The sequence below is a fragment of the Nyctibius grandis genome, chromosome 8 (genome assembly GCF_013368605.1).
Source record: "Nyctibius grandis isolate bNycGra1 chromosome 8, bNycGra1.pri, whole genome shotgun sequence".
In the NCBI taxonomy this organism is placed as follows: domain Eukaryota; kingdom Metazoa; phylum Chordata; class Aves; order Nyctibiiformes; family Nyctibiidae; genus Nyctibius; species Nyctibius grandis.
Window position 1 is genome coordinate 751,451 of NC_090665.1, and position 17,444 is coordinate 768,894.

The window sequence follows — 17,444 nt, forward strand, 5'->3', positions numbered from 1 at the left end:
AGGAAATTCCATCTACTAAAGTGGTTTTATTTTTGTACAGACTTGGTTGCTTTTGTCCCTTTCTGTTTCCTATAGCCTTTGCAAAACTAAAATGACAAATGCATTTTTGTTTGCGGTCTGTGAAGAGCTGGCCGTGGAAAGAACACACGTCACTTGTTTAAACACAGGGTTTGCAAGGTGTGTGAAGAGGGAGCCGATGCTTGTGCTGGTGATGAAGTTAGTGTGCACCGCGTCCGAGCGCTGCGGTGCTTGGGGTGATCTCTGAGAGCTTCCCACAGCACGTCTCTTCAGAGAACAGAGCAGCCCTGTGGGCGGCTAGGCGGGAGCCAAAATAAAACCCGCTGTGCGCTTGGCTCGTCCTGCTGGGGTTTGATGCTCTTTGGCATCAGAAGTGGCTCTAGAGAGCCAGGTCCCTGCTGCCAGGGAGCCGAGCCCACCGTCCCACCGCCGCTGTGCTCCTCCTGGGGCTGTCACCCGTCCTCGCGGCGCTCCCGCAGACCTTCAGAAACCCTGACACCACTCTGAGCCGTGCCCACAACACCCAACTAAGCGAGTTGTCTTTTCCCGGTGTCACAGGTATGTCGAGAGTACCAGCGTGGCAACTGCAACAGGGGAGAGAACGACTGCCGGTTCGCTCACCCCGCCGACAGCGCGATGATCGACACCAACGACAACACCGTCACCGTCTGCATGGATTACATCAAAGGGAGATGCTCACGGGAAAAGTGCAAATATTTCCACCCTCCTGCACACCTGCAAGCCAAGATCAAGGCTGCCCAGTACCAGGTTAACCAAGCTGCAGCTGCCCAGGCAGCGGCGACCGCAGCTGCCATGGTGAGTTCGGAAAACACCTCCGGAGTAGAAGCCCGTTGGCGAGAGGCGATAATTGATGTGTTAGCTGTCCCTGCTGGAGGGGGGTGCGTGTGCTGGGGGGCCTGGGCACTACACGGTGCAATGAGCTTTCTCAGCATGTGGTGCCAGATCTGCTCTTAAGTAGTTCCAGACCGTGAAGGCGTTTCACTAATTTTGCCTGCTGATGTACAGAGTATCTATATGTACATATATGTGTGCATACGTGTGTGGATGTCTGTACGTGTGTGTGCATATATCTATATATAGTTCATTGTATGTTTGTGTGTGGGTAGGTGTGTATCTATCTAGTTGCACAGATAGATAAACCCGTATTTCAGTTACCGTAAGTCCACGTTTGTAGAGACTTAGTTTGGAGTCCACCTTACTGTGTTGATGCTATTCGTAGCCCACCTCCCCAGGCCCCCGCCCGCAGGGCAGTGCAGCAAACCTCGTAGCCGGAGCAGCCACGTGTGGGACTGCTCAGGGCCTGGCGTCCCCTCTGTGCCCAGCCCCGGGGGGTGTGGGAGAGGAGCCCGGCGGGTGCTGGGGTGCGGCGGCCAGGAGGAGCGGGCAAGGCGGTAGCCGCGGGCTCCCGGAGGCCGGTTGCGGGGAGCCCCGTTCCGGCTCCTGCGTCGCCCCGAGCGCCCCGCGCCTCGCCCGGCCTGCCCGCGGGAGGGGGCCGGGGCGGGAGGCGGGTGCCCCGCCGGCCCCCCGTGCATGCCTAGTCTTGTTACCGTTGTACACGGCATCCGGTGATTTGTTTTTATTTGTTTTTTCTCACCTACCCAATGCACTGCTGCCCCCATGATGCACCTCTGCTTGCTGTTTATGTTAATGCGCTTGACCCCACTGGCCATTGCCATCATGTGCTCGCTGCCTGCTAATTAAGACTCAGTCGGCTGTCAAATCACTGAAGCGACCCCTCGAGGCAACCTTTGACCTGGTACTATGACCTTTCACCTTTTAGCTTGGCATGTAGCTGTATCGTAGAGTCGAGTTTGGGGTTCATGTGTAGAAACGGAATATCCCCGTGTCCCCACGCCCCGTCCCCGGCGAGGGGCGCGGGGGCGGCTGGGCCGGGCCAGGCCGCAGGGCAAGGCCCCGGAGCAGGCCCCCGCGCCCCGCCGGCCCCCTCCCGGCCCCTTCCCTCCCCTCCCATGTCCCTCCCGTCCCCCCCCAGGGTGCCGTGGCGCAGGGCCGCGGCGCAGGGTGCGTTGGCATGGCTTCGCGGCGCGGAGGCGGCCGGGGTGCCGGCATGCGGCGCGCGCTCTGCATGCCGGGCAGGCGCTGGGGCCCGGGGAGTGGGTTGGCGCCGGCGGCCCTGCCATCCGCTCCGGACGGTGACTATTAACATCGCTTCTACGTGTTGATCCTCATGGAGCTCGCAGCGCTGCTTCCCCGCCCCGATAGCCTCGCTCCCCATCGAAGCCCCGAAGCTTTACAGCAGCGTGGTATTTACGCCGGGTCCTATAACGTACGGCTCCGACACGTTACCTGTGCCGCTGTAACGTAGGCTAAAGTAGTGCTCCCTCGTAAAGCTTTTACCTCGCCTTTTATTTGGTAGTTAAGTCTGCTATGCTGCTTGCTTGCTCATGGATAAACATGGTGCTGCCTGGTTTTTTTGCCTTCTACTGATTTTTCTTTTTTCTTTTTTCTCTTTCCTTTTCTTCTCCCTCCCTCCCGTCCTCCTCCACACCCCACCCTCTTTTTTTTTTTTCTTTTTTTTACTGGACTTTATTTTTATACCCATCCACCATTCAGGGAATTCCTCAAGCTGTACTTCCCCCATTACCAAAGAGGCCTGCGCTTGAAAAAACCAACGGTGCCACCGCAGTCTTTAACACTGGTATTTTCCAATACCAGCAAGCTCTTGCCAACATGCAGTTACAGCAGCATACAGCCTTTCTCCCACCAGGTGAGTGCTTCTCGTTTGCCTTTTTCTGGGGAGGGAGAAGGGAAAAATGCACTAGGAAATAACGGTTTGTTCCTGGCGGCAAGTGCACAGAGGTGTTTGCGTGGCGGTGGCTGGTGCCCGGCGCAGGCAGCCCCGGTGCCCGGCAGGCCGCGGGCAGAGGAGCTACTGGCTGCAGGAAGGCTGGCTTCTCTCTGCTCCTCTCGGAAGCTGGGTGGGTGTTTTCCAGGCTAACATAAAAATCAGCGTCATGCTCTGTCATCCCCAATCAGAATTTGAAATCTCTCTCCTTCCTCTTTCCCTCGATTAACTTCTCTTCGTTACACATCTCCTAAGCTGTTGTAGTTGTTTCTCTTTGCTGTCAGACCTCTTTGCCTTCATGTGCTTAGCGACAGTTGTTCCGAGTCACGCACTTGAAGGTTTTAATTTTAATTATGGTGCAGTGATCGCAGAAGGCACAGGCAGGCAGTCTCACAGACAGGCTAGTTATGAACCTACACGAGAAATCAAGGTGTGTAGGTGTAGCCTCTACCACTAAAGCCTCAGGGCTGACTAAGCAGAACCAGGGTGCACTTTTTCTTATTCAAGAGTGGCCACATCTGCACTTGTCCTAGTATAACTGCTGAAGAACTGATGCCTGTCCTACTTACACAAGCAGAAATCCCTTCAGAGGACAAGCGGTGGGACTTAAAGTTGGAACATATGTTTTGGTTCTGCAAACAGCACTTCGTGAAAAATTATATATCTAGTACGTCCTGTGAATTTATGCCTGTGTTAACACAGCTGAGTTAGTTTGTTACATATGACCCCACAATAAAAGAGCACTGTCATTCTAGGAGGGGTGCAGAGGACGTCCGATAGATCCGTACTCATAAAATTGGCAGGAGTCAGTGAGGACAGCCCTTAGTAATGCAGACTAGTGGGAGGGGAGGGGAGGAAAGAAAATACAGCTATTCCATCTTCACCAGAAAACTTTAAGGATTTTATCCTAAACGTTTTTGGCAAGTATGTTCCCAGGAATTTGGTATAATGCCTTTTACCATTCTTTCTTCATCTGGCATACAACCAACGCGTGTCATTTAAATGGCACAAAAATCAGTTGCTTGATGCAGTGAATTTTAATAACTTATTTATGTTCCGAAATGCATTGCAGCCACTGCAATACATTAGTGAGAGCTTGTTGCAAGGCTCGTTGGAGTCAGCAGAAAGACTGATTGAGTGAGCTTTAGATCAGATCCCTAGCCCCCATACTAAAATTCATATAAACGTGCTTATGCAATCACAGTCCGTCCTGTAGATATTAAACAGTTTCACAGATTTGTTTTAGCAGAGCATTACTGAGGTAGGTAGTAAACCACACAATTTTCCAGCTTCCATTAAGTCAGCGAGGGGCTGGATGATTTCTGGAGGTACTTGAGCTGCTCTGAATCACACCCCTTGAACTTAGAAGCCGGGGTTATGGTTCGTGTGTGTCAGACCTCATTGGCACTATGTCACTGACTGGGATCTTTCATGTCAGCACTTACACACAACCTACCTCAGCTCTTCTCTAGAAAAACTATACTGAAACCTACAGGAGTTTGCACAGTGGTTCTTGATGCTTCATTTGACTTTTCTTGACCACTGAAGTTTGTGTTAAACAAGAAAAGTAAAGGATTTTTTAGCATGAGCTACTGTAAATTCTCTTTTTATATTTTCCAGATAGCAGCAGTTTGAGCTTTCCAGTAATCCAGTACTTTCCCAAAAGATTGAAAATTTTGCCACCTTGCCCTTTTCAGTTTTCCCCACTTAAAATTAACTAGCATCAGTCCTGTTTGTGCACAGTCATCTGGAAACAGTTTCTCTGTCAGTCCCTAGGAACCGGCAGGAAAGCACAGAGCTCCACTGCCATGGATCTGAATTAAAGTGACATTTTTCAGGTTCAGACACCCAAAGTGTAATTACTCGTATGTGTTCTTAGTTGCTTCAGCTGCAACGTGTGAAAATGCAGCGGGTCTGGAGGGCAGGACACTGACAGAACCTACACGGTGCAGGTGTGTACCCCCGTGGAGGGTCTTGGCAGGACCCTCCTCTCTGCAGGGCACTTCACTCTCGATGTTTCACCCTTGAGAGTTTTCCACTCGTGTTCCAGACAAACCCAGATACCTCTTCTGAATTGTGAGGCAGAATTCTGGCTGCCTGTATGCCAGGGCATGTGAAAGCAAGTAAAGGGATCGTCCATGCCAGGGGACGGACACTGGCACTCCAGCACACTTTAAATGATTAAATGCTCTTAGATACTCATCCCACCGCTCTCAAATAAAGCTCCCTCTGCACAGCTCCCCTCCTGAGGTCTCCCAGAAACCTCGGCTACTGGAAGCTGTCCCCAAACTGAGAGGGGAGTCTAAAAGGTGTTGCAAGAAAGAACTGGGAACACTTGTGGTGTTGGCTAGTTGAAGTAAGTGGAGTTAGTCCGCCGAATGTACAAACTTAATAGGTGTTCACGGCTCGTTTGGGTACTTGGTCCTGGCTGCCATGGCAGACACGCGGGCACAGGGTTCTCTGCGGGGCTGTGCCCTTGCAGAGCACCCGTTACTGGGCGATCACTGCTTCTGCACGTGCTCTGCGTCCTGCAGGGACTGAGCTGGCCGGGGTACGTTTGTCCGTGCAGGCAGAGAGCTCCTGTGTGCAGCTGGGTGAAAGTCACGCCCTGGTGCTTGTTACCATCCTGTGTGTGCAAACTGGGTGCCCAGGCGGTCTTTGAAGGGGTTCTCCTCCACAAGAAAGGGGTCAGGTTTACAGGACCCTCCCAGAGCTGCTGTCCTGATGGACCTGCGAGGGGCAGAATCGCAGCGGGGCAGCTGGCCACGTCGCCAGCCACGGCGAGGCTTCAGCCACCTCTGCCGTTCACTTAACGCATTGCATATTTATTTAGTTACTGCAGCTCCAGCTCCAGAGCTCTTCACTTGCTCATCACTGGGACTCAGTCTGCAGATGCTTTCCTAAAGCGGTATCGGTGTAAGCACCTTCCTCCCTGGGGCTTCTGGGTCTGGGTGAAAACACTGCTCTGCTCCAGAACGTTAGAGAGGGAAGGATCAGGCACAGCTCTTCGCTCCGGCAGGGCTGCTTATGCTGTCTATGGTGATATTTTTAATTAGGGTTTAGCAGATTGAGCAGAATAAATAGACTAAGGGGAATAATACGAGGGAGAGAAGAGAAAAAAAAAATGCTCAAAACACCAGTAAACCTAGAATATTTATAAAAATAGCTTTATTTTATTATGGTTGTGAAGTTATGATCAGTTAACTGAGCACATCCTTGAATTAAATTCTACCTTGTGCTGCAAAGCTAGGGAACATTTGAAACTGCACATTTATTATTCATGCATTCTCATTAGTCAGTCAAAGCTTCTGAAGTCAAGATGAATTTTAAGGTCATAGCAAAAACGATTCTTATTACTGGTAAGAGGGTCATACAGCATTATGTCTTCGTATTTGCAAGTTATTGCACCCTAGCTAGGATTTTCATTCCTGCCTTGTGTTCGTTCGCTTCAATTCCCTTTCAAAACTGTGTGCGCTGGTTATAACCTTAATGATGATAACTCGGACTAAGATTCTGAGCTGAAAAGCTTTACAGTGATATTTCAGAGTCAGTATGAAAGTCTAACTTGTCTTTCTTGGTTCTTGGTGTCACCTCATTAACACCATAGAGATGTCATAGGAGGGACCGACAAAGCAGTTTTATTTTTGCACTTTGTAGCCAAATTTTGCTCCATTTTTTAATCCTGCAAGTGGTCCCACTGATTTCACCCATGATTGGTGCTTGGGGAAGTCAGAAAAACTGCCCTTTTATTTAACCTTTCTTTGTGGATATTTTCAGTCTCTTCCATGACACAGAAATAGAAGAGTAATTAGGAAACACGATTATGCCCTTTTCTTTGTAGCCTTGCAGATACAGTGATGACAGAGAATAACCTTGTCCCCAGCAGTAATTACTGGCTGACTTTTTCCCTGCTTAGTTAAATGCTCTTGAGATTGTGCGAGGCACCACAACGCTTGGCACCGGCTGGAGCAATTTCCTCTCCCCCTCGTTAGGTCACGTACTGTCGAGGAGGCAGCATGGCCGTGGCTCCACGGGCACTCCTCTAGAATACATTTCCATTTCCACTCCAATCTCTGCTCCCAGATTTCAGAGTTTATTTCCATTTCTGCTGTGTCAGGCATAATTAGCAGTGTTAATAAATGTTATTTCTTAAATAAAAAAGTAAATTGTTTATTAAAAATGGGTATTCTGGAATATCAGTGTATCTTTATCACACGGGAAGCAAGAATAGAAGATTCTGAGTTCAGGCTGGTGGAAGGCATTTTGCCATGTAAAGCAAACAGAATTACCAACTTAGTGATAGTTGAAAAATGATACTGTAACGTTCCTAAAAACACCACGCTGCTGTTGGCTCTCTAGCTGCAGGGCAGAATTCACCAGGTGCTGTCACTTCAGTTGTTTTATGTAGCCTAAGAGAGTTGCAGGTTGTGAGCCCAGACACCAGCAGCTTAAAATACATCCAATAACGTAGAAAAAAAACGCTGAACAAGTGTTCTTGGGTGCTGCCATGAGCCGCACGGGAGGCTTTGGCTGTTCAGTCCCTCCGCTGACCTCCGTGTGAGGCAGACGGAGCAGAGGGCAGTCAGGGTCACTTCACTCCACCGGCAGCCCGCAGGGGCCGTACGGATACTGCAGGAGCACTGCGTGCCAGATTCACCTGGTGTTCGCCTACACATGACAACTCATGGTGCAACTTCAGTGGATTTTAATGTGGAGGAACCAGGGTGAAGACCTTTACAAAGCTTATGTCAAAAGGCAAAAAGATTTAAGACTAAAAGAGTTCTAAAATAACCCCAAAGCAGCTTTTCCTGGCCGTGCTCATATTCCACAGTGCTACAGAGGCAAACACTACACCAGCACACAGCTCGATCAGCTCGTTCCCCCTCACTGAAGGCTAGTTCTGAAGGCTCACTGTGCTACTGTGTGGTTTGATTGTGCTGACAGTTACATGCCACTGTTCCCATAATAACAGTTTTTCTTCTTTGTTCAAATGAAATTTTCTAATGACACGTGTGATGGGTTGTTTTAATTCTTTTCCCTTTCCAAATCCACCTTCCTGTTGCAATGCATGATGGGCAGGCTCAATATTGTGCATGACACCCGCTACAAGTGTTGGTAGGTGCCAGCTTTGTTTCTTGATTATCTTAAACCTGTGGTGCAGCTCACGGACCCTCAAAATCCACTGCTAGATTTTAACTTACAGCTCTTGTGCCAATCCATCTCCCTCAGCCTTCCGCACTAACACCTGTCAATTAAATGCAATTGTTTTATTTAATTGACACGGACACACAGACGTTGTTAATTTTGTATAGCAGTTGTTTGAATTGCACATTGTTCCTTGGTGGATTTTGATTGGACTATGAGTTTTCCAGTGTTTAGAAACTATCTCGTGTTAAATAAAGACTGTATCTTACTATAGCCACATAGACTGTCCTTCAACAAGATTAATTTTTGTTTGCAGTAAATATTTGGGTTGAATTCTTAAAAGGCAAAAATTTGTAAATATGAGGGCATTTAAAAATTCCTCTGTTGGTTTTTGTATTGAAATGGTTAAGCTTGTTTGTGTCGATGTTCTTGATTTGATGGTAACAAGCGTTTTCCCCTTTTTTTCTCTTTCGTTCCCCTCCCCTCTTTCTCCCTGGAATGTCGTCCTGCTTTGCACTGTGGTTGCATGTCACGCGCTGGCAATGACGTCTCGGGCTTTTTGCTGTGATAAATACCATGCTCAATTGTCCTCCCACGTGTCGCTCTGGTCCCCATACTGCTCCACTCTTCTGTATGTTTGCTTATATGATTTTCCTTCCGAAAGTTCCCATGGTGCACGGTGCTACGCCAGCCACTGTGTCTGCAGCAACAACATCTGCCACAAGTGTTCCCTTCGCTGCAACAGCCACAGCCAACCAGGTTTGCTAATTTACAGCTTTGTTCCTTACAGACAACTTGAAATCGGTGCTTTTAATGAGCATGGGGGTTTTGATTTTACCTCTTGTTGGCCTACACATTCTCTCTCAGACCTGCAGCACAGCTGAATAAGCCTTTGTCCGTGCTCAAAAGGTGCTGCGGTTCCGTTTCTGATGCTAAAAATAATTAATAATAGAGTCTCTGACTCAGTCTTAACATTTATGGGCCGTGCTGCTTATTTCTGCTCTCAGAGGTGTGAAGAGAACGGGATAATACACTGAACCCATTATTTATTTCTATTTCTGTGAAGCCGACAGTTCCTTTTAGTGCAGAACTCCAGCGAAAGGCAGTGAAACCTTTGTGCAGAGGGGTTGCAGGATCAGGGTTTTAACAGGCTGAACTGAGCAGTCTGAGCATGTTCTGACTCTCCTCTTCCAAGAGCAAAACAAGCGTTTGAGCATGGGCCACACAAACTCCTTTTAAACCTGTGGTTCAGCTGGTGATTCTGCTGGGAAAGGGCCCGTCGCTTGTTGCAGTCGACAGACGTCAGTTAGGAAAATGTCCATTAGAGTCTGGTTTTATTTCTCTGTAGCTACCCCGATTGTTGCCATGTGTGGATGTATTTCAGGAGCAAAAGAATAATGCTGTACTAGATAAGTGATTAAAAGTCCTCCCCGAAAAGCCAGAAAGATGAGTACCAGGGGCCAGAGCTGAGCACACAACGTGGCCTGTTGTTTTTATCTAGCTGGGTTGTCAGAACTGCAGGTTTCTGTAGCGCATCTGGCTGCGAGTGCAACAGGAAAAACTTTTAAAAGACCCTCTTCTTTCTCTTAAAAAAAATGATTTTTGGGATTTACTAGGAAGGTAGAATTGCCTTATGTTATGAAACCATCAGCTCTGGTCTAACGTGTAGGTATTGCTCTCGACTCGGTGGGAATCACCTTTTAGAAGAGGGAACTGAGTGTTTTCTCCAGCATTTTGCAGCTGTGGTTCTGTACGAGATGTTAATTCTGAGGAGAGGTGTCAGTTTTTAAGGCAGGCTCAGCTGCCATGCCGCTGTTGCAGCGATAGATAGGCGTGCACATCCCCAGCCTCAGAAGCGACCTGGATAGTTCACAGTTCAAAAAAATCCGCCTGTATGCCCAGAGTTTCTTAATATTGTAATTTATTGCACCACACAATTAATTTAGGTGTGTGTTTCCTCTGTAAGTCCAGATAGTTGTGAGAACAAGCCGAGCCACAGAAAAACATCATTATTTTTTAAAACCATCTCTGTCTAAATAACCATGCACTTCCCAAGTAGATCACAGGGCAGCTTTCTGGTGTAGAACCCGATCATTCCATGCACGTCCTCCCTGGAGCCTCGTAACACACGTAGTGAAGTCCTGCAGCCAAACCTCAATATATACATATATAGCAAATATATGTATATACGATGTGAGCAATGCTGAGATTCTCGATTGCCACATGATGCAACGTGCGTGCATGCCCAAAGTCTCGAGATCTGGCCCTTCATCTTCACTGACTGGTGTTGAAGGTCCCTGGCGTGCTCCGGCAGCACTGTCCCTGACGCTTCTACACACTCGGGTGCAACAGCCTGGCCTGCAGCAGTAGGAAGACATGGTACGAGAAGCTTCCTTGTGCTTGGAGCCCGTGTCTGTGCGAGCTGGCGATGTCGTAGAGTTGTGTGGAGCTGCTAGGGGAGGAGAGGGCGCAAGGGGGGCAAAAACCAACACCAAGACCTGGAGATGGTTTAGTTAAGAGGAAGCCTCCCCGTTCGCTTTCTTGTGTGGGTGAACAGCTCAGCCTTAGCACCCACGAGGAAAGAGTCTTCAAGTGCCACAGATGTTGGTGATGCTGCCAGTCAATCTTGTGTCGCACGCCCCAGCGCGTTCCCTGTCCGTGGGCGCCGCTGTTTGCTCCCTCCAGCCGGACCTGGGTCCTGCCTGCCGTGCAGGGTCACCCACGGGTCCTCAGCCCCCGCCAGCCCCCGTGCTGCCCCTGCCCGAGGGGCTGGCCCGCGGGGTCGGGGGCTTCACCCTGCGCACGGAGGGCTGCGGGCTGGGACCAAGGGTGGGATGCACAGTATCAGTTTGTTAGTTGTACCGCTGGTCATTACGCTGATTTTAATTGTTTTTTTTTAATGGGAAGCTGAGTTGATGGGGGCACTGCGAGAGAGGCACGTACTGTGTGTGCAGACAAACATTTTGGGAATTGTTTCACTGCTTTGGGGGGTCTCAGCTTTTCAGCTGACCCGCCGTGGTGCCCGCAGCGGCCACGGGAAGAGCAGGCAGCTCTTCTCCACAGTGGGTTTTCACCAGCCGTGAAAATCCAGCTCAGGGCATCTTAGGTTTGGCATTCACAAACCGAGGCGGTGAAAGCAGTGAACACTTCACAAAATCAGGCTGCAACAAGGCCACCGTAGAATTTATCGTTTTAAATGATACACTGAAAGCACAGAATTTTGTGTAGGCCAACAAAAAGGGCTATTTTCAATGACTGCACTGCATGACTTTGTAGATTTTAACTTCTCTTATTTCCTAAACAACCAATAATACTTATTTATATTTGTCAAGTAGTATTTAACACAACGTTTTCCAGTTTAAGTTGCTATTGTAGCACATCAGTTGACCTTAACTTATAGTTACAATATAAAATCCACCAACTCACAGCTGATCCTCACTTTTCCAAACTTATGTTCTGTAGCAAAATGCTGTGTCTCTGGGTTGGCTCCTTGCACGTGTTATTAATTGTTTATGTTTTTTAACCTGTAGATACCCATAATATCTGCCGAACATCTGACTAGCCACAAGTATGTTACACAGATGTAGACATTTTGCCATCAAACAGTAAGTTCCCAATGTCTTGCTGCTTGCAGTTTTCGTACCTTTATGTGTGCATAAGTTGTCTTTTTCAGGGAGAGAATGTTTTTATTTTCTTTCTAAGAAAACTAATAAGATCCAGGGGAGGAGGCTCTGAATTCCACTGACTCCATTCTTCTCTGAGTGGAGATCCCATGGTTAGCAGCGGCCACCTTAGCTAGTGTGTTGGACCAGATGTCGGTGTTAGTTTGTACGTGTAGAAGGGACATGTGATACGGATGGATAAACTCCTGAACAGCAAAATCAGAGTCTAAAATTAGAGTTTTACATCTTGTTTATAAAGGATGAAGGCTCTAGCACTGACGAGAGCCAGGTCTGGAGGGGGGAGGTGGTTCCGCTACGCTGTGTTTAGAAAGAACTAATTTTAGATCTCCAAGTTTGGAAAGGCAGCGCCTCTGACCGTGCAGGTTAGCCACCTGCCTGGCTGAGGCCCGAATCCCCTCGGACACGGGTGTCAGAGCACGGTGCGTTACGCACAGTGTTTTCCTGGCACGGGCGGTGTGGCGAGGAGAGGTCCCACGGCACAGGCGTGGTTCGTACCCGCACGGTGACTGCAGGTGGTGTGTGTGTCAGCTTTTGTGTGTCACCTTTCTCCTGCGGTTTGAGATCCAGGTTTGTGTGCCTAAGATGGAGAGGGGTTTTTTTCCCCTGTATCTTCCTGAGTCAATGGCAGTTTCCAGTCTGCTGCTAAATTGCCTGTTGTCATTACGACCCCGCGCAGCGCATCACCTCCCCTAGGGCAGCTGATTTGCCACAGTGGGTTGATAATAACAGTTCTTCCTTCTGGGAGCAGCGGGAGGCCGGGGTGTCTGTGCTTTACCACTGCAGGGTCGGGGCGTGAAGGGAAGCTCTGCTGCAGGAGCGGTGCTGAAGGGCTGTCCGGGGGTTGGTGCACGCTCCCCGGTGCTCGGCCGCACATCGCCCCGGTGCAGAGGCAGTTTGGGCTGACGTGGTGCGAACAAAAAGTTATGACTGCGTTGAAGATGCTTTGTCTTTTCTCCTTTCCAGATCATAACTAAAGAGAAAAGGGCAGCGTGTCTGGGTTGGGAAGAGGAGAAGCTCATTAGCCATAATGTATATACGGTCAAGCGACACTCGGAAACTCCCTCAGCAGTAAGACATCCACACCTTGCATGTTAACGAGATGAAACGAGAACTTGGAAATCCACTGCACACTGTTGCCTATATACTTTGTACATTTAATTGATATTTGTGCTGAGGTGATCTTATTGTCTAAAAACTACAGCATTGTCTATCTTTTCTAGCACCGAAGTATGCATATGGATTTGAACATGCATATGCAGCCTGTTTCCTACATAATCATGTGTGTCACCTTGAAAAGACAGACGATGATGTAACCATGAATCTATTATGTATTGGTACGTCTGTAGACCAAGATATAATTTTTTAAAGTAAGTTTATTTCTTTCAAGGTTTACAAATAACGAAGGTGCACCTTGTATTTAAAATTGCCATTATAGATGAGAGCGTGCATGCACAGTACTTTTTGTTTAAGAGTAATATTTTTAATGTAATAGATTGTAAGAAGTGGTAAGAGAGGTATCTGACAGAGATGAATGTGCCAAGCAAAACCACAACTGTGTATATTTTAAAGCACATCCATGGCTTTAAGTACCACGTTGTTACGGATTCTCATGAAGTGCCATAGACTGTACATCCCAGGAGAGTATTATTTCTGCAGTGTTATTTTCAGAACCACGTTTTCACTTCCTTCATCAGTACTAACCAGTCAAAGGGCACCGTTCTGTTGCAAACCAAAGCTGTCTCAGAAATGGCCAACCGCTCCTTGCAGTGACAGTAGGCAGCACAAGGAAGATGCTCCAGCCGTGCAAATTAACCCCTACTGGACATATAGACGACCCTAAGGCATTGTAGTGTGATATTTATGCATATTTTACTGTATAACGTGATATACGAAAGGGAAAAGCCATTTCTGAGACACAGTAACAAATGTTGGAGGAACTTCTTTTGCTTCTATTTATAGCCTCTGTCGACAGTCAAAAGGACTATAAATGTTCTGCAGATGGGTTTCGCTTTTACTCCATCACAGTCACGCGTTACGCGGTGACTCTAAACAAAGACGAGAGAAGCACTGACACCAGATGCATGACAAACCAAAACATGAAAAAATGGAGATGTTAATTAGCGTAGAAATCGGGTGGGTTAAATACTGGGGGGAGTTTTATATGTGATTTTTTTTTTTTGTTCGGATTAACTGCTTATAGCCTTAGAAAGCCTTTACAAAATAAAAACAAAACAAATAGATGTGCATTCGAGTTTTACGAACGGATTCATCCAAAGGAATTCCTTTTTGTGGTTTGGATGTTGCAGCTAGTAAAGGATATTTTTGCTCTGTTCAGCAAAGTGCTGACGTGGGGGCCAGGTCACTGGTAGCGTGGCGTGGGGTGGAAGAAGCGCGAGTTCGGTTCTAGAACTCTCCATACTTCCGAGTTTACTGCGAGTTTTTATGCTTGAGAGAGATGCTTTATAGTATAAGAATGATGTGTTGATTTTACTGATTGTACTGTACATCTATTAAAGCCTTAGATTCTTACATTACGGGTTAAAACCCATACCAATGTAATTTCAATCGTGTTAAGAAAGTATAGGTGACTTCACATGTTATTGTAGTGACTTAACATTAGAGGATATTACTTATTTTTTTCTTGTTAAAAGTGTAGTTTTTCTTTCTTACATTTATTAGATCGTTTTCATTTTCTATTACCAGTTGAATACCATTTCAGTTTATAGAATTTTGTTTTATTAGAGTTTACTGATGACTTTTTCAAAATACAAAAAAAAAAAAAGTAGTTTTCTTCATAACATACTCAGTTTTGAATTTACATGTAGTGTCATATGAGTATTCGTATTATTGTTAACTAAATGATTTATATTTTACTGATTTAATATTACAATGTAAGAATGTCAGTCATTGTTAGTTCTTGTCTAGTTTTCATTAAAAGAACAAAGATCTTTTATATGGATATCTTATAATTATATAATCATTGCTAAGTAAGAAGTTAAGTTGTTGCTATCGCAACAATCCTGGCAGACAATTGAGTAATATTTTGATGATTTATTTTGTTTGTAATTAGTTATTATGAGAAAATCTAGTTCCTAGATATTAGAATAAAATTTATTTTCTACTGTATCCATTTCAAATGTTAAAATATTGTTTAAATATTTTTTGAAATCCCTGAATATCAGGCCTTGTTATAAATAAGCTGCATAATCAATAGATCAAGGGACTTTTTGTTGATAATCCAAATACTCAAAGTTTACGTAACAAGAATTATAGTGTGTGTGTGCAAACTCTTGAGGGTTGATTATGCTGCAGTTTAGCATGTGGGAACGTATAGAGAGAAGGTTGACTTTTTGCACTTCTGTATATAGTCAAAAAAGAGAGAAACCTGTATAATAGTAAGATCTTATTTTGAATAAAAATGTCTATAATTACAAGGAGTTTTGTTAAGGCTAATAAAAATGACAGGCTGAACAAAATTGCTTGCAAAAGTGGCACAGAGTTAGCACTCCATACCCCTTCAAAAAAGTTGCTTTGCTTTATGTGGACAGCTTGTAGTTTGCCAGGATTTTTTCAGCTGGAAAGATATGCCATCCTTCCGAGATCTCATGACTGACAAAAGCTCCACTGGTTCAGATCTGCCTGAAAATCATTAATAAAATAAAAAAAAAAAAAGAAAAAAAAAGGAAAAAAAAAAAGCAGGTACTTCAAACCATCAAGGTGAAATCATGGATCAAATATTCCGTACATTATTCAAAAACTACTGCATGTTTAAAGTATCAAAAAGATATATTAAGGGTATATGCTATTCAAGCCAGTTTCTGACAATTTCAGTGGTTTATTGTTCACAAAAAAAAAGATTCTTCAAAACAAATACGGACTTTCACAAAAGAGTTAAATCATGAACAGGCAAACCAAACAGCACACCGTAGCTGTAGTCGTTAGGTGATTATTTTTATCGCTGTAGTGGTCCTGTTCTTTTAGCAGGTGAAAATAAAACCCTGGGAAGTTTTACCGGTTTAATGCGAAGCGTTGAGACACTTGTCGTTACGTATGCAAAGCTGGGAGGAGGAAGGGATGAGGCCGTTCCTTTGATCTCCCCAGCCCTCACCCCGACTAATTAGTGACGTTGCACTTATTTGCAACCCCGCAGCTTTCACCTGCTGAAAGGACGGGTGTGCTTGGTTTTACTATTATGTAACCACAGACTTACTTTTGGCTTGTAGTTGCTCCGAATTATGTACTCTGTCCTGGGCTGCAATTTGTTTTTATGCTTATTTTATTATTACTGCTATAGTTGACCTTGCTGTATGGAAAAAATAAAGTGAAATTGCCCTAATAAAAGTTCTCTTTAAGTTTTTCTATATCAGGTTAAAAATCGCACCGGGTTCTTTTGCCCATATTTTTAATCTCATCTGCGCGTTCGTTCGTCTGAAGGGATGTGATTTATTTGTGGGAAGAAACTTAGATGCAACCTTAGATGCTGATATTGGGGTTTTTTCTTCAACAGTGCACAGGGTGTTAGATATAAGGGATATCCATTAAGCACACTCAATATATGTGATGTTGTCATTAAATGCAGAGGATAAACACGCAGCAGCGGGGTACCACGGACCCCAAGCGAGCTGTGGCAGTGCTCCCACGACACGGGTAAAAGGAGGGACCCTCCAGCCCTGCCCCGGGGTGCAATTCTTCATCACATTTAGCTGCCAAGTTAGAAAGTGATGTGTCAGGCAGCGCCGATGCTCTAAGTGAGCAGAGGTGACACCCGATTTCCTCTCTGAGCGACGGAGGTGGCCGGGGAGGTTCCCGTGGGGCATCAGCCGGCTCTGGCACCGGGAAGCGGGTACCGAGCAGGAGCTCTGCCCGCAGCGGGGCTCTCGCCGGGGAGCCGAGAGAAGATAAAAGCACTCAGCTGCTGAGGAGAGCCACGAGAAGGAGCTCCTGCCAAAGCGGCCCGGGAAGCCCACGGCCGTGGCGCCTCGCCAGGGACCAGCCGCAGGAGCAGGAACAACCGTAACGGATGTTAAACCAAAGGAGAGAATTTTGTTCGAAGGGATCCACGTGTGTCCGCAGCTGAGGTGCTTTCTGACACGAGGGAAGGATCCTCAGCCCTTGGGGAAGGAGGAGCAGAAACCTGAAAAGGCGTTTTAATGGTGTGATTTGTGATGGGAACAGGGAACGGCGTCAGGAAGAAGGAAGCAGAGTAACTCTGAGGGTCTTTTTGCATCCAGGTATTAGCTGTAATTAATACATTACATTGTAATTAATACATCCCCCCGTGGGGCCAGGGGGAGCAGCATGGCCACCCTGCGTGCCTGCCATGCCCCCACACTGGGCTGTGGGACCTGTCCCAGCACCAGCTCCTGCGGCCCCAGCGGGTGGGAGGCGGGTTTGGGGCATTGCCCAGGTGCTGCGGCGGTGGGGGCGGTCCCAGGGGTGGGCGGGGGCGGGTGTGATGGGCATCAGCTGGGGATAAAGGGCTGGAGGCAGCGGGGCTGGAGGGAGCTGCTGCTGCAGGAGGGAGCTGGAGGCCTTGCTGTGCAGGTAGGAGCTGGCTGCTGGTGGTGGCTGGGGCGGGCATGGCTTGGGGTCCCTGGGGGAGATCGCTCAGGAGGGCACCAGCGCTGTGGAGACCTCACCCTGGTGCGTGCCCACCGCTGGCCGAGCTCTCCTCACCTGGTCAGCCTGGGCCAGGTCCAGCCCAGCTCACCCGGGTGCTGGCTGGCGGCGCTGGGGCTGTGGTGCTGTGGGGTTCCCCTCGGGTTTGTGCC

The 17,444-nt window shown here is 47.3% G+C and overlaps 1 protein-coding gene across 14 annotated transcripts in view; it reads left to right on the forward strand.

Annotated features, from left to right (window-relative positions):
• The window catches only part of MBNL1 (muscleblind like splicing regulator 1), an 81,527-nt gene extending 65,513 nt beyond the window's left edge, over positions 1–16,014 (forward strand). For 9 of the 14 annotated variants that reach the window (XM_068405969.1, XM_068405980.1, XM_068405968.1 and 6 more), the window contains 7 exons: positions 577–834; positions 1,742–1,795; positions 2,614–2,767; positions 7,925–7,960; positions 8,655–8,749; positions 11,521–11,595; positions 12,637–16,014. In XM_068405969.1, the coding sequence (XP_068262070.1) occupies positions 577–834; positions 1,742–1,795; positions 2,614–2,767; positions 7,925–7,960; positions 8,655–8,749; positions 11,521–11,577 (654 nt within the window). In that variant the 3' untranslated portion in view covers positions 11,578–11,595; positions 12,637–16,014. The remainder of the gene's footprint in view (positions 1–576; positions 835–1,741; positions 1,796–2,613; positions 2,768–7,924; positions 7,961–8,654; positions 8,750–11,520; positions 11,596–12,636) is intronic. The other 5 variants (XM_068405972.1, XM_068405973.1, XM_068405976.1 and 2 more) reach the window with 5 other exon arrangements.
• The last annotated feature ends 1,430 nt before the right edge of the window (positions 16,015–17,444 follow it).